The sequence below is a fragment of the Pan paniscus genome, chromosome 8, assembly GCF_029289425.2.
Source record: "Pan paniscus chromosome 8, NHGRI_mPanPan1-v2.0_pri, whole genome shotgun sequence".
Lineage (NCBI taxonomy): Eukaryota > Metazoa > Chordata > Mammalia > Primates > Hominidae > Pan > Pan paniscus.
Window position 1 is genome coordinate 28,680,772 of NC_073257.2, and position 15,622 is coordinate 28,696,393.

Consider the following 15,622-nt stretch of genomic DNA (forward strand, 5'->3'; position numbering starts at 1 on the left):
CGCCTCGGCCTCCCAAAGTGCTGGGACTACAGGCATGAGCCACCGTGCCCGGACATGGAGCCTCCTATTCTTGAAACCTCATTCTGACTGTTAGGCCTGCCAATGAAAGTTATCTCATCTCAGTCTACGAGAGGTTGGGTGAGGAAGATCCTAGGGAGGCAGAAGAGTATTCTGGTTTGGGGACTAGGATAAGCTATCGAGAATCCGGAGAACGCGTAGAAGGATGAACCACACTGATGAGTACCAAGTGTGAGAGAGAGTGATGCGCTAAAGACAGTGTGGGAAGGGTCAGGCCAGAGCACACAGTAAGAAGTATCAAGGACAGAGGGCCAAGTGAGATGAGGCACCTCAACCCAAGTTCAGCAAGAACCTATTGCTTCCCTAATCATATGAGATAAGATACCTGGGGGTCCAGAAACAACTGGAAGAAGAAGAAAGACGGGAGTGTACAGAAGCCATCACAGGTGACAGAGAAACAGAGAGACCAAAAAACCCTGTATATTACCCAAGAGACACTGAAATGAGATTTTTTTTTCATTGACAGGATTAAATGCTTTCAGCTATGAATCAGATTAAGGGTTGAAGAATAGGATGAGCTCAATTAAAGAGAGCTGAGCAAGATAATTTGTAGTTTTTTGTTCACGAATTTCACTGTTTAAACTCTGACCTTTACTAGAAATCAGCAAAACTTGGCTCTCATTCTAACCTCACCACTAAGTAAATAATTTTGCATATGAATTAAATAAGAAGTGAACTTAGTTCTTAAATTTTTTAAACAGTAAAACGGGTTGTACTGTGGTGCTTTTTAATTCTGAAGTTTTAATTTTACTGGTTTTTTCCTTAATATTATACCCTTTCATGTTTCTGTTAATTAACTACACATTTCTGAATTTGAGAAAAATTCAAATGGAAGATCATGAATCACTTCAATGGGAGCAAAAAGTGGTAACTATTATTTTCTCAATTATATTTGCTCTGTTTGACTGTGAGCTCTGGGAACCCTGGAGCTTCGTGTCCTATACTACATACTTCAGAGAGGCACACTGTGGTTACTTAATGTAAGTTAAATGAATAAATAAATGAATTCAGACTGACCCAGTAATAAAGTGAAGGGAATTTTATTCAGTTATGTATCAGCTCTCCTTAACGGAATGGATTGGCCAAAATGGGATCCATTTCAATGTGCCTGACAACATATGAAGCCACAGGAAAGAAATAATTGAGACCAGAAACGGAAGTGGTAGTGGAAGAGTTGGTAATTTAAAAGTCTCAGTATTAAATTTGCTCAAGTGTTTTAAAGTACGCACATTAAAAGTAATATAGGCAAAAACCCAAAGTAAGTATTTCACACCACCAGGCTTTGTAATGCTCCATTTTAAGCAAAGAGTGCAGTAATATCTCTGAATAAATATGCACTGTGTTTATACATATTAAGAGTCATAAATCCCAGTTTTATACCACAGAAAATGAAAGGCCTGAGAAGTAACTTGACTAAAGTCATACATTTGGGATTTGAACCCAAGATCGCCTGGCTCCAAGATTAATGGTCTTAACATTATGGTGCCTTGAAAACTGTAAAGGATTCTTCTATTAGAAAACACTTAACCTCTAGGTAATGTAGAGCCATTAAATAGACGAATAATAATCAGCTGTATTCCAATGAAATATTATTCATCAAAGAGAGCAACATAACAAGGAATATACTTACTCATTCCTGAGCACTCTCTATCACCATCCCATACATTAGAAACAGCATGTCCCGTCAGCAGGAGATTAATTAAACTTTGGCTATTAATAAATATTAAAAAGCAATTAAATATGAATATAGTTGCCAAATCAAATAATTCCTACAGCAAAGTATAAAGTAATGACTTTTCACATTAAATTATGTAAGAATTTACAAAGTTAGAGAAAACCTTACATTTTCCATTTTATATATTCGGCCTTGCTAAATGTATCACCAAATATATCAGCACAGTGGTATTTATTGTTCTACATATTCACATACATTTAACAACTTTATCTAAGATATATTTAAATGGATAAAAAATGACAGACTAATAAGTTACTTAATATGTACAATCTTTAAAAATGAATATATAATTATTAATATTTTGTCTTTGATGAAAGATACATGAACTTTCATCTTTCAGGCAGAAAGGTCTAAAAAGAAGGACTCACGTATTAGAGTAGGTTAACTATCACTGTTTCACTGAGTTTTGGTAAAAATAGCCATAAAAAGCTTGAGGAGGGTGGTCCGAGAGGAAAATGGGGAATGTTTTTCTCCCAAGCAGAGAAGCACTTACAAAGATATACTTATTTCTAAGTCAAAATGAATAAATTTTCTCATTTAAAAAAATCACAAATGGATTTGTTAAAATACCTCCCCACTGTTATCTTAAAACAAAACATTTGCCCCAATAAATGCATACATAAAATGAAATTAACATTTCATACATCAAGCAAACAACGCATAATACAAAGAAGTGCTCAAATCCATACATGTTGTACTGTCAACACTACTGACAAACAAAATTACTTGACTCAGTCATGTTTTATCTGAAGTCAAGTTTCTAAAAACTGGAGTTCACATGAGGAGACAAGAGATTTTAGTTAATTACCTGCCATGTCCATATACAGGATCTATCAAGGGTTCACTTGCATCTTCAATTTCGTTTTTTATGTTTTCAATGCCCTAAAGAAACAGAATTCATTGACTTATTTTAAAAAACTAAAATGAAAATTATGACTGTTTAAAAACTGACTAGTTTACACTATAAACTAATACAATTATTTAAGTAACTTTTCTACCACAAGTAACTCAGATTTGAAATGGGGGTGCATTTGAGATAACTTTAAAAAATAGTTCCTCAAATATCTTTTATTTTCTTTCATGGGCTCTATATAAACAACACTCATGGGTGAAATATGTACTGTTGGTTAAAAGGGCAAGGAGAGAGAATTAACTTTTAATAGGAGAAAGGAGAAATTATTTAATAGTTAAATGAATTATTTAAAAGTTAAATGAATATGAGCCTGTTAAGGCAACTGATTTTTTTTAGATCATGTAAAAACTTATTGCAGTAAATACATACACACATGAATATCGATAGAGATATAACATTAAATAATTTGCGTTTTAATTATTTAACTGGTACATAAAATGGAAGGTCTACTTCTGATTGTACTTTCTCACAAATGTGGGTCATTCAAATGTATACTGACAAAATGCAAATTAGGAGGGCAGGAAGTGCCTTCTTTTCTTAAAAACCAATTTCCTGATACTTTTTAAACCTTCAGAAGGGCACTCAACTCCCAAAAGTTCTAGATACTGGATAAGTACAAGAAGACCTACTTATTGTAACCTCATCAATTCCAGAAGGACAAAGATAAACTGCTATTCATTGTTCTATTCACTTAACTTTAGCCATTGTTTCTATCATATTAGAGGTCATTTCTGAGAATTAAATAGATGATTAATTAACAACCAAGATTTTTAAAGAATGACTAAATCCCGCAGGGGGAAACAAAGAAGTATGAGCTCTTGCATATGCCATCCTCCTAAACAATACAAATCAGGCTATGACAATGTCAAGATGAATACTATCAACAAGTGACACAATCACTACTGAGGAAGGGGATACCATTTTAAAGACCAGGTCAAGGAAGGACAACTTGCATGATAATTTATTGGCTGTAAAGAAGAAGAAACAGAGGAGGTATCAAACGTTTTGAGCATAAGAAAGTTGGAGAATACTGAAAAGTCAAGAAGAGCTTATAAGAAACCAGTCATCTTAGATACCACCATCACAGCTACTCCGAACATCTACACAACTAAGCACTTTGGGTTCTCTTATTTATTTACATTTAATATTCCAAATAGGTATTTATTTACATTTCTAAATATACTCCTTTTGTTTTCCATTCCATGACCTGTCCTAGTTTAGGCTGCTCTTATTTCAATACCCAATTTTCTAGTTTTCCTGACTCTAGTCTTATATTACAAACACCAACTCCATCCATCACAACTCGTATCCCAATTTAAGATATCTTTTATCAACAAAAAGATCTTGTCACTCCCTTGTTCAAACTTTTTACTGTGTTCCAATTCTGAGCAGATGAAACCTACTCTTTGTACAGTGTACATAGAAAGGTCTTCATATTCTAAGTCTTTTCTTACATATGTGCCCAGTCTCATCTTCCACAGTTGCCTCTCTGGTGTCTTATGCTACAGTAAGGCTCAACTACTTAGAGCTCCCCAAACCTGCATTATACCCTCAATCCCTTACACTTTTATACTTGCAGTGCCCACTGCTGGAAAAAATTTCCTCCAGCTTTCCCATATAGAAGACTTGCCCTCATGCATCAAGGTCCTATCTCTGTCAGATGGTCCCTACTAGAAACAGTATGCCCTTGATTCCATCTAATAGGTTCAGACAGAAGACCAAACGCCAAAACACACTGCCATAATGGAATTATTAATGTGCCATTTTTTTACAATGCTAAATAGATACCATTAAAAATGCATCCCATATTATTAATACAGACATAGTCCCTAGCATAGAGTCAATCAACGCTCAAAAAACATTTGTCAAATAAAAGAAGTTTGATTTCAGACATGATAGATCTAATAGCATAGTCAACTGAGACTAACACGTTACTAGAGCTATGAGACTGGCATTTGGGGAAAAAGAGTAGGACTAGAAGGGGACATATTGGAACTATTAAATAGCTATATAAAGGTAACCTGAGCAAATGAAATATCCATAAAAGGCATACTGGATCCAGGGAAGAAAATTCCTGGACTATAAAAATTTAGAGGAGGAGAGAAAAGAGCAGGAGGTAACAGATAAAGAAGGAAACAAAGCTATCAAAGAAAACAAAACAAAATAAGAATCGTGAGACATTATAGAAAGAAAACTCACACAGTGATTTTTCAAAAAAAAAATCAAGAAATGGAATCAAGGTCAAAAACAGCTTCCAGAAGGGGTTAAGGGGTCAAGTGCTACACGGAAGGATCAAAGGAAACACAATTTGGAAGAAAGGACAGCATTTCACAACCAGAACATTATTGATAATCTCTGTAGTCCAAAAGAGCAGAGGTGAAACTGCTTAAGCAACGAGTGAGTGCTGAGGAAACAGAAATTAACTCATTTTCAACGTAAAAGATTTTTATTCTAAGAATTTAAAAACACGATCAGGAATAAAATTACTCATCACTGCAGGTAAAACAGCACTGAACAACGTTAATCAAAGGCAGAAAAATCATCTTCTTGAACACACCTTTGTCAGTAATACAGAATACAGAAAAAGCAATACTCCAAATTTATTTCCCCATATTGAATACTGGTCCAAGACAGCATCTTTTAATTCTGGTAAACTTCTGAACAATCTTTTTCTGGGGGGAAAAAAAGAATTAAGTATTGGTATCATGATGAGATTAACTACATTCATAAAAGGGAAAATTTTTAAATTTTCTTATACATTAAAACATATACATACAAACAGGAAAGTTTTGGGACATTTCTAAATTTTTCAGTACAAATTTAGCCACTAAAACCAAAAGCTATTTCTGACAACTATCACTATATATGATATTTATCATTAAGAAAGAACACCTACTTGGCAGGGAACCTCCATCTCTTAGGTGAACTGTCTGGCATCAGTAAATTCTTCAATAATATACAGTTATTTAAAGAATAGAGTGGCCTTCTTGTAAGAGGGGGTAAACACAAAGAAAACTTCACTTTTTAAATCCTAGAAATTACTTAACAAATATCTTAATGCCAAAGATAACTTACACATTTGCGGCTTCTTTTAAAAGAAATTAATGTTACATTTTAAACCAAATGCCACCCATAATTCTATCAACAGCCATCTTTACCTTTTACTTTGTAATAAAAAGTTTAAATGCTCTAACAAAAATATCGGCATTCTTAATGAAAGGTATAGAAAACAGATACTGGCAAATAAATAATTCTAATATTTATCCTACTAGAAATCTTCATATTTGTTTAGGACACAGAAACATGAAGCTAAAATGATTTTTTTTCATTGTAATGATGAAAAAGCTTTTTAATGTTTTTAAAAAGCGTATCTGGATAGTTAATTAAGGACTCATAGTTTATACATTTACAAACTATTTTAATTTAAAGGCAAATTAATCCTGAAGCAATGGATTTAAAATTTATGTTTAAGTAGCGCATTTCTATGTAAAACTAAGAACCTTTCCACAGTATGAACAGACTTAAAGTGGCAATGTGTCCACAGAGTAAGTATTTTAAATGTTCCAATGTTACTTACTGAATTAATGCATGAAATCGCTCAAAGCCAAGCTCTTCGACAGCCAAGGCAGCTATACATAAAAGACACTTTTCAGCACTACACATGGCAAATAAATGACACAAGATACACACAGCAGGCTGTAAATACTTTCAAGCAATCAAAACTTTCCCTATTTCCTTACTCCTTTAAAATTCTCAGTTTATTTTCAACTTTATTATAACATGAATTTATATTTCAACATCTTTATTATGAATATAACTAAAATCGATATAATACTGAGAATATAGAAGGGTGATTAAATAACATTTCAATTCAGCTATGCTACGGCAGTTATAAAGTATGAAAAATTACTGATAATCAGTGCCTCACATATCATAATGTGTCCTGCACTTTTAAATAATCTTTCAGATTATATAAATCCAAGTAATATCATCAGAGCTAACCTTCCTTTTTATAATATAAAATCTTTAGGTTTAAGGCTTAATTATTAAACAAACATGTATAAAAAGGCATAACACTTTCAAACTACACAGGTTCAATGACAGCTTTAAGTTTGTTTCCTCATTTATTTGTATAACTGTTAAAAAGTTTTCAGTAACTTATTTAGATTATGTTTATTAATCAAAGGAAATAGAAGAAAGCATTTTAATCAGAGGTAATGTTTATTGAGCACTTTACTAAGTGCCAGGCCCTTTTCTAAATGCCCTACATGTCTTACCTCATTTAATCCTCATATAAACCCTCTTAGCTCCATTTTACAGAAGAGGGACCTGAGGCACACAGAAAAATCCTCTCAAGAGTACATAGGATTAAACAGCAGAGATGAGACTTGAGCCTAGATAGTCTTGGCTCCAGGGAGTTATTTATCACAATGAATAACTTCACATATATTTTATAAAGCAAATCTTACTACTATCAAATATAAATTCTCACTGGTGAGTTAAGAAAATTGATTCATTATGAAGTCAAAATTTTAGATTTTTATTTACAATTTAAAATGTCACATCATGCTAGCTTTCCAAAGCCTAGTTGTGAGTGTTTCATATTTCGTTTTAAAATCTTTAGCAGTCCAAATGTATTAAGTTATTTCTTGGTTTATGTGGGAAACAAACTGAAATTGAACCTGAGTATTCACTACTGCGAACAACTGTGCATTACCAACAAGCCAAAACTATACACACCACATAAGCCAATGAAATTAATGTTTGTAGAGAAAGTAATATTAACAAGAGGGGAAAACACTTTACATTAAAACTTTCAGAAAATGAAAATTCTACCTAATCTTTTCCAAATTATACTGCTTGTTCTGCAACATTAGATTATCTAAATAGTTTTACTGGGTATATTACAAGAGTAGACATAAAGATAATAATTTAGAGAAAAGAGGCAAGCAAAATAAAAAGCTTAGCAGGCAGGGATGGTGAAAAAATATAAAACACAAGAAAAAGAACAAAGCTGGGAATAAAGGAAAGAACAGGTAAAATAGATTGTTACATGGAATAAAAATTGTAATATAAATACAGTTCATTTGTCACTAAGGTAAATTCTCAAATTTTCAGTTAACAAAGTATTTCAAATGTATACATTATTAAAAAAATTTAAAATATGGTTTACTTCATGGCAACTTCTAAAATGAGATACAAAGTAAACTGGAAAAATTACTAAAATGTTTTCTGGAGGGTAATTCAATATAATATGCCCATCTAAATTAGTTACTGAAGTACCAAAGGGAATGCATTGTAAGGCCCTTTAACCTATAGCAACGTGACCTATCACTACAGAACTGCATAGCATATTTCATAGTATGCACTCAGTATACTATTAAGATACTAATGGAAAATGTTATATAAAAAGATCTTACTATTTTCTCACATCAATAAAGACTGGCTTTAAGCACAAAATCTTTAAAATACCTTTTCAAAAGATCAACAATTCCTCTTGCAAAATTTTAATATCCTAAATGAACCTATTAAGTGTGCTAACACCCACACAGTAAAACCTGGAGAATACGTTAAAACCAATCTTAGTGACACTTTGGACTAGCATCCTTGTGACTGTTTTCCACTTGTTGTCTTCAAATGTCATTATAAACTCTAAAATATGTTAAGTTCTTTTTGAAAGGCCATGTTTCAAAGGCTTCAAAAGGAAGCATCATTCAGCTGTTTAAATGTTCAAAATTATTCCTTGCAAATGTACTACTATTAGAATTTGCCAGGCTTAAGGCATTTTAACTGCAGAGGTAGGAGAAAAAAGACACTGACAACACAGAAGTATTTTAGTCCAGGGAGGCAACAGCACCTTATAGATAATACTATATGGAAAGCAAAATGTGTATCCCATACAATTGAAATGTACTTTCAGGTACGTAATCTCTTTGCAAAAACTTTCCACAAAGATGATAGTTAATGTGATGCTCTGTGGGTAGAATAAGTCACTTATTTAACATAAGCACTTGGGACTACCAATTATCAAAAACCATCAACTAGCAACATTATTCCTGAAAAGCAAATCAGAAAAGCAACTCTTAACTAGCTTCCGTACCACTAGCTGTCTCCATTTCACACTGGCAGCTTTCGGGTCAATTACATAACAATTTTCAAAAGTTAAAAACCACAGAATATATAATTTTTATGAATAATGAGAATAGCTATTATTTAACGTAAACAGCTATTATTTAACTTATCTTCAATCAAGGTATGAAAAACTTAAGGTGTAATTAAAATTGCCTTAAAATAATCTATATGTATAAAAATATCCAAATAATTCAGAAGGAAAAGAAACAGCTTGCAATGAGGAGAAATGTCCCCATCTTTGCTCTGGGAAGCAAGTAAAGATAACTTTATGAAATCTTCTGATGTCCAAAAAAATCTGTTTTTGCAATACCAAAGCAAAACATTAAGGCATCTGAAACTGAAGCGTATCATTATTTCTAAATAAGAGTTCTAAAGCTCAAAAGAGATTATTATCAAGCAGAAGTTAACCAGAACATTTTTAAAAGTTTAAGAGATGCATTTTTTTTTGCAAAAATGTAGTATCTTCTAAGTAGTTAAAATAAATGAAATGGAAATAAAAAATAGTGAGGCTCAGTAATTAAGCTTAAGCTGGAAAAGAATACATGTTATGAAAATTTAAAGTAATTTTTTCTTCAAAATATTCAATAGATTCATTAAAACAAAGGAACAAGAAAAAAACTTCAGGAAATAAAAATATATCTTACAAGAATGTTCCACTTGGCAACTAGACTCTGCAGGACTCCCAGAAATACTAGCAGTTTCCTCAGTTGTCTTTCCTCTTAACCATGAAACCAAGCAGTATGATCCAGAGTGGTCACAACAAGCACTTTCTAAAATATCACACAAGGTATGACAAAGGAGTTCCTTCTGCTCTTCCTCTAAAAATAACCAAAGCATAAGTTATAATGGTTTCCTCTGGAAAAAAAAATTCTGTCATGAATAACAATAGTAAGAATGGGTTAATGATGAAAATCAAGCATTTTAAAAACGGGGGAAAAATCTCTAAATAGATTTTAAATTATGTCTTAGAAAAACAATGTGTTTGTGGATTAAAATATCACCACTTTAAATAAAGCCATCCAAATAACACCACCAAGTAGAAAAAGAATACTGAAAAATGCAGAATTAAACATTATGAAAGATCATAATGTGACACTGATCATCACTTTCTTAAAACTTTAGCAACTGCAGCATTTAAGCCAAGAGGTTTCCTCTACTGAAGAACTGAGCACAATGTAAAGGCCTGTTGAAACCTCTATTTTTTTCCCCTCACATCTGAATTAGTCTAACGTCTATGATCACCCCGTCCCAAAGGGATAAGAATAATGAGATGAGAGACCGTCAGCACATATGTTACCAAAGTCCATTACATCAGCAGAAGCCGGTGGTTAGAATACAGATTTGAGCATTAGAATTTTATAGAAAATGGCGCAAATGCTCAGACCATCTCTTTATGAACCTTAGCCACACTCTTTTCAAGCAGTATTACTCTCAAGAAGTAGTATTACTTTCTGAAACTTTCAAAAATTTTATGATACAAGGAGGTTTCTGTCTCTCCTAATGGATTAACAGTTCTTTAACTGCAGGAACTATGCTGTTCACTTTCTAATCACCACAGTATTTATGACACTTATGACAATGCTTTACAAATGTTTTATCAAAGTGAATATAGTGAATATAGTATAAGAAATAGTATAAATTTTATTAAAAGTTCATTTCAAAAATAGTATCTCAAATAGTTTCTTCTCTACTAAAATTTGTTTTGTATTTCACCTATTAATTTAAAACTTATGGAAGTGATCCCTTAACTCTTAAATTCAAAATCATTAGTAGATTCTATAGTCATGGTTTGGAATGTAAGCTGTTACATCCTTAGATACAAAACTGGGATTGTAATGTGTCCTAACTTCTTCCAGAATTTACTGTGAGGTTCACAGGAAATTGTGTAAGTGAAGGAAAGATCTTTGTAAACTGTCACGTGGAATGCAAATTCTTGTTATTATAAGGTGGCACCATATATCTCTCTGGGTACAGAAGCTCATGTTACAGAAGCTATGACAGCTTCATTTGCAATTTCATCCAAAATTATTTGCAGTATTTGCATTGTGTAAGGCATTATACTAAAACATGCAGGAATATAATGATAATTCTGAGGTCTTGCCCACAGCTAAATAAGACTACAAAAAAAAAAAAAAAAAAAGACTGTTCTTTATTGCATGCTGCCACCTAACAGTTCTAGGAAATGCACCGTGTTTTACCAAGAGGCCAAACGTTTTTCCCTTAGTTATACCATCATGTCTTATAACCCCTGGTTAGAAAGCCAAATTTGGAAATATGGAGTCACTGTTCATGAAACTTTCTAAAACATTTTAAAAGGAAACCTCAGGAAAAAAAATTCCCACTGATACTTGACTTTCTCAGATAATTTTAGATCATCTCTATTAAAACAGAGGAGGAAGCAAAAGTTTTAAAAGACAGCTATCATACCTGAACAATCCCGCCAAGAAGACTTCTCCGAAGAAAACAGGAGCTTCTTCAAAAGAAATGCCTTTACACAATTAAAGCAATAATTAGTGAAATGCATTATAACCATACATCATATCATTCTTCAATTTTAAAGTGGGAAAAAATAATGTGTACTCCCTTTCAAATCTTTTGACTAGTTCTGTAAAGATGTCAAATGGGTTCCCCTCACATTTGACAGGAACTGTGCAGAGTTATTTATTCAGAGTATACTGCTATAAACTTGATTCTAGATTCATAAAATTCTTCTTCTTCCACAATACATATTTTCTGACAAGTAGAAGAACTAACTCACATAACAGAATAACTGAAAAGCACACAAACTTACTGCTCTATTCACAAAGTGAAAGCCCTGCAGAACAGGAACAAGTCTACATTTCATTTAGATTCCTTCAGGTAAAAGAAATCTAAATATAAAAGTGGTTCTGTTCCCTTAGTCTTCATCTGTGACACAAGATTAACACTATTAGAGTCATCACTTTATTATCAGGAGCTCAAGTTTAACTCAAAAAGGTACAAGATTCAGAAGAAAAGACAAACGGATTTCTAAACTTCCCCTGAAGCGAGTCAACGATGTTACATTGGTTATTTGATAAAAAGCTGCACAGTGAAGTGTCTCCTTCTCAAGGTGTAGTTCAACGGTAGCTATATCCCAGTCACCTGACTTGTTTAAATTGCAGTTTCTTGGGCTCCACCTATTCTCTCTGAATCTCTAGAGGGCAGGTCCAAGAAAAAACAGGTTACAATGATGACTTTTCCTCACCTGTGTTTGAAAGTATTAGTGTACAGATTAGGAAGACTGCTTTTTATCAGGCAAACTTAGGTTTGAATCCTGGCTCCACTATTACTAACTAAAAATAACTGTACAAACTTTAAAAGTTTGCAGCAAAGATTATATGAGAAAATCTATGTAATGCACTTAGCACAGTACCTGGCACCAATAAACAATTCAAGGTGTTACAACAAAAAACTAAGTCATATTCCATTTACATAGGCATAAAGTCTACAAATATGCTAATCAAGCACTTCTGATTTTTCCCCAAAAGGGCAACAACCATCAAGTAGAAGAGTATAACTACATCACAACATTTGAGAAGTGAGATGGGGATATTCATTATTTCACAGCCAATATAACTACTGTTAGCATTTTGACATGCTTCCTTCCCATCTTTTTTAATATCTAGTTTTAATTTTATTACAAGTGAAAAATCATAATGGGTATATGAATGTATTTTCTGTTTTTCTACAGAATTCGTAAGCATAATTCTTAATCACTACTTGTCTATCAAGCTATTTATCAAAGTTTACTTATTATTTAAATTACATTATTGTGCATTAGGTTGCTTGCAATTTTTTTGCTACTTTAACATATAAGCTCCTTCTTAAATACAACTTTTTCCATATTAAATATTTCTTTAGAAAAGATTCACAGAAACACAACTATTACATCAGAATCTGCACTGTCATGGCTCCAATTATAATTTAAAATTCCTACCCACAAATTTGTACTATATAGCAGTATATGAGTGTGCCAGCATCGTCCCACCCTTACATGCACTGGCAATTGTAATTTTATTTTTAAAGATGACAAAAAGTAAGAAATAGAACCTAGTTACAGTTTTATTTTTACTTTCCTGGCTTCCTAGTGAGGGTGAGCATCCTGATTATTTGGCTGTAAAGCATCATTCCACCTGTTATGACTGCACATCTATGCCCATTTCACCCCTGAATCTTAGTGTTTTTCTAATTAACTTCTCCAAGTTATTTATATAAGAAAGACAATATCCCTTTATTGCTAATATTTACTGCAAATATTTCTTAGTTTGGAAGTCTCTGTTTCTCTTAGAGTGTTGATGATACATTAAGTTTCTTATTGTTAAATATTATTCCAAGAATACATTTGATATATGGTACAAAATGATCTAAACTTATCTTCCCTTCAAAGTGCTAACAAGTCATACTGATGGGATTTATGGAAGTTTATTTTATTTCACCACTGATCTTAGTTCCTTCTTTATTCCTGGTGTGACAAATTCCTGGTAAATTGTTACAGGTAATGAGGTCTATGATTGTATTATGTATTTGGTTCCATTATTTTGCCTATTCTTCTTACACAGTATCATGCTCTAATTTTTATACTCTAAAAAAGTTTTAATATATGTACTTGCTCACTTCTGGTCTCCTTAATAACTTAGTTTTGACTCTTACACTGAAATATTAATACAAACAAAATTCTTTACAAAGTTTACGTGACTCTTTTTTTTCCTTTTTAGAAACAGGGTCTCCCTCTATTGCCCAGGTTGGAGGGCAGTGGCATGATCATAGCTCACTGCAGCCCTGAACTCCTGAGCTCCAAAGACCCTCCCCTTCTAGCCTCCCGAGTAGCTAGGACTACAGGTGTGCACTACCATGCCCAGCTAATTTTTTCAATTTTTTTTTTTTTAGAGCAGGGGTCTCACTATGTTGCCCAGCCTGGTTTTGAACTCGTGGCCTTAGGCAATCCTCTTCCCTCAGCCTCCCAAAGTGCTGGGACTACAGGTGTGAGCCACTGTGCCTGGCCTATGTGATTTTTTTTTTTTTTTTTTTGAGACAGAGTTTCACTCTTTCACCCAAGCTAGAGTGCAGTGGCGTGATCTCAGCTCACTGCAACCTCCACCTTCTGGTTTCAAGTGATTCTCCTGCATCAGTTTCCCGAGTAGCTGGGATTACAGGCGCCTGCCACTACACCCAGCTAATTTTTGTATTTTTAGTAGAGACGAGGTTTCACCACATTGGCCAGGCTGGTCTCCAACACCTGACCTCAGGTGATCTACCTGCCTCGGCCTCCCAAAGTGCTGGGATTACAGGCATGAGCCACCGCGCCTGGACGTGATTCTTAAACTTAATTACTACCTCAAAGGTATAGAAAAGTAGGTTCAGGATTTTGAATATAACCATCATTGCATAGCACCCACTTGCAAAAATAACTACCACTACCGAAATATACTGTACTTTATAAAACAGGAAACTCCTGTGATATACCCTCCGTTTAACTATATTCATGCACTTGCAACAAAAACCTTGCTATTACTGACCAAGAGGGGCAGTATTTATATAATCTAATTTACATATGGACATAACAAGGAATCTTCAAATTCAGGTAACATTCCTACTAGCAACCAAAAGCTGTTTCAGTTACTCAGTACAACAGCTATAATTACTAATTTGTAGTTAAAATTTCATTCTTCACATTCCATAATTCCAAGGCAAGATTCAGACATTCATATTTTTCCTCATTTTAAAAAAATTCTCCCAATGCAAAAAAAAGTCAACTTAAAAAAAATAAATGATCTATAAAAGATATTTTGGAATCAACCATAATTTTTCTTCCTCTACAGAAATATATTTTTAATAATGTAAGTATTATTATGCTCTATATAGAGCATAAGTTCTGAGAAACAAATTTACTTTGTAGCCAACAGTTTAGGAATGCATTTTTTTTTTTTTTTTTTGAGACAAAGTCTCGCTCTGTCGCCCAGGCTGGAGTGCAGTGGTGCAATCTCGGCTCACTGCAACATCCACCTCCCAGGTTGACGCCATTCTCCTGTCTCAGCCTCCCAAGTAGTTGGGACTACAGGCACCCACCACCACGCCCGGCTAGTTTTTTGTATTTTTAGTAGAGACGGGGTTTCACCATGTTAGCCAGGATGGCCTCCATCTCCTGACCATGTGATCCACCCACCTTGGCCTCCCAAAGTGGTAGGATTACAGGTGCGAGCCACCGCGCCTGGCCAGAATGCATTCTTAATACCCAATGAATAATAAATGCCACATTAAATATATATATTTTCAAAACACGATGGTTAAAACATAAACAATAAATTAGCTGTAATTTTTATAACAGTTCTTTTATAACACTTCCAAAGTAACATTGTCATTCACAGACATCATCAGTATTACAGTAAACTGAGAATTCAATTCTTGGTTTTAACAATTTAACAGTTTATAGCGAATCAGCCTTTGAAATTCAAACAATGTAACATACCAAGATTCCAAATCAAATAAAGACATTCCGATAAATCCTATGTTTTGTGCAAAGAAAAAACATTTTTGGTTTTTGAAATTGTTTGAAATCAGTTGTTATGAATTTTATTCAGAAAAGCCAAAGCTATAGCATAAAATAGTATAAGCTGCCAACTTTTTTCAAATTTGAAAAAGTTATAAGCCAGAAAAATATGAAATCACCTTCAGCTTTAGGAAAGTAACTTTTACAGACTGAAATAATGAAAATAGTACAATTACAGTGATTGTACCTATCTAGT

At 33.5% G+C, this 15,622-nt stretch overlaps 1 protein-coding gene across 3 annotated transcripts in view; it reads right to left on the reverse strand.

Moving 5' to 3' along the window:
- Window positions 1-15,622, reverse strand: part of MINDY3 (MINDY lysine 48 deubiquitinase 3) — an 82,158-nt gene that overhangs the window by 53,704 nt on the left and 12,832 nt on the right. For all 3 annotated transcript variants that reach the window (XR_004664531.3, XM_008956581.6, XM_003831183.7), the window contains exons 3-8: window positions 11,286-11,346; window positions 9,503-9,676; window positions 6,304-6,355; window positions 5,284-5,398; window positions 2,622-2,695; window positions 1,709-1,788 (exon numbers count right to left, since the gene is read on the reverse strand). Coding sequence is in view for 2 of the 3 variants with exons in the window: in XM_008956581.6 (XP_008954829.2) it covers window positions 1,709-1,788; window positions 2,622-2,695; window positions 5,284-5,398; window positions 6,304-6,355; window positions 9,503-9,676; window positions 11,286-11,346 (556 nt within the window). In the remaining variant the exon portion in view is untranslated. The remainder of the gene's footprint in view (window positions 1-1,708; window positions 1,789-2,621; window positions 2,696-5,283; window positions 5,399-6,303; window positions 6,356-9,502; window positions 9,677-11,285; window positions 11,347-15,622) is intronic.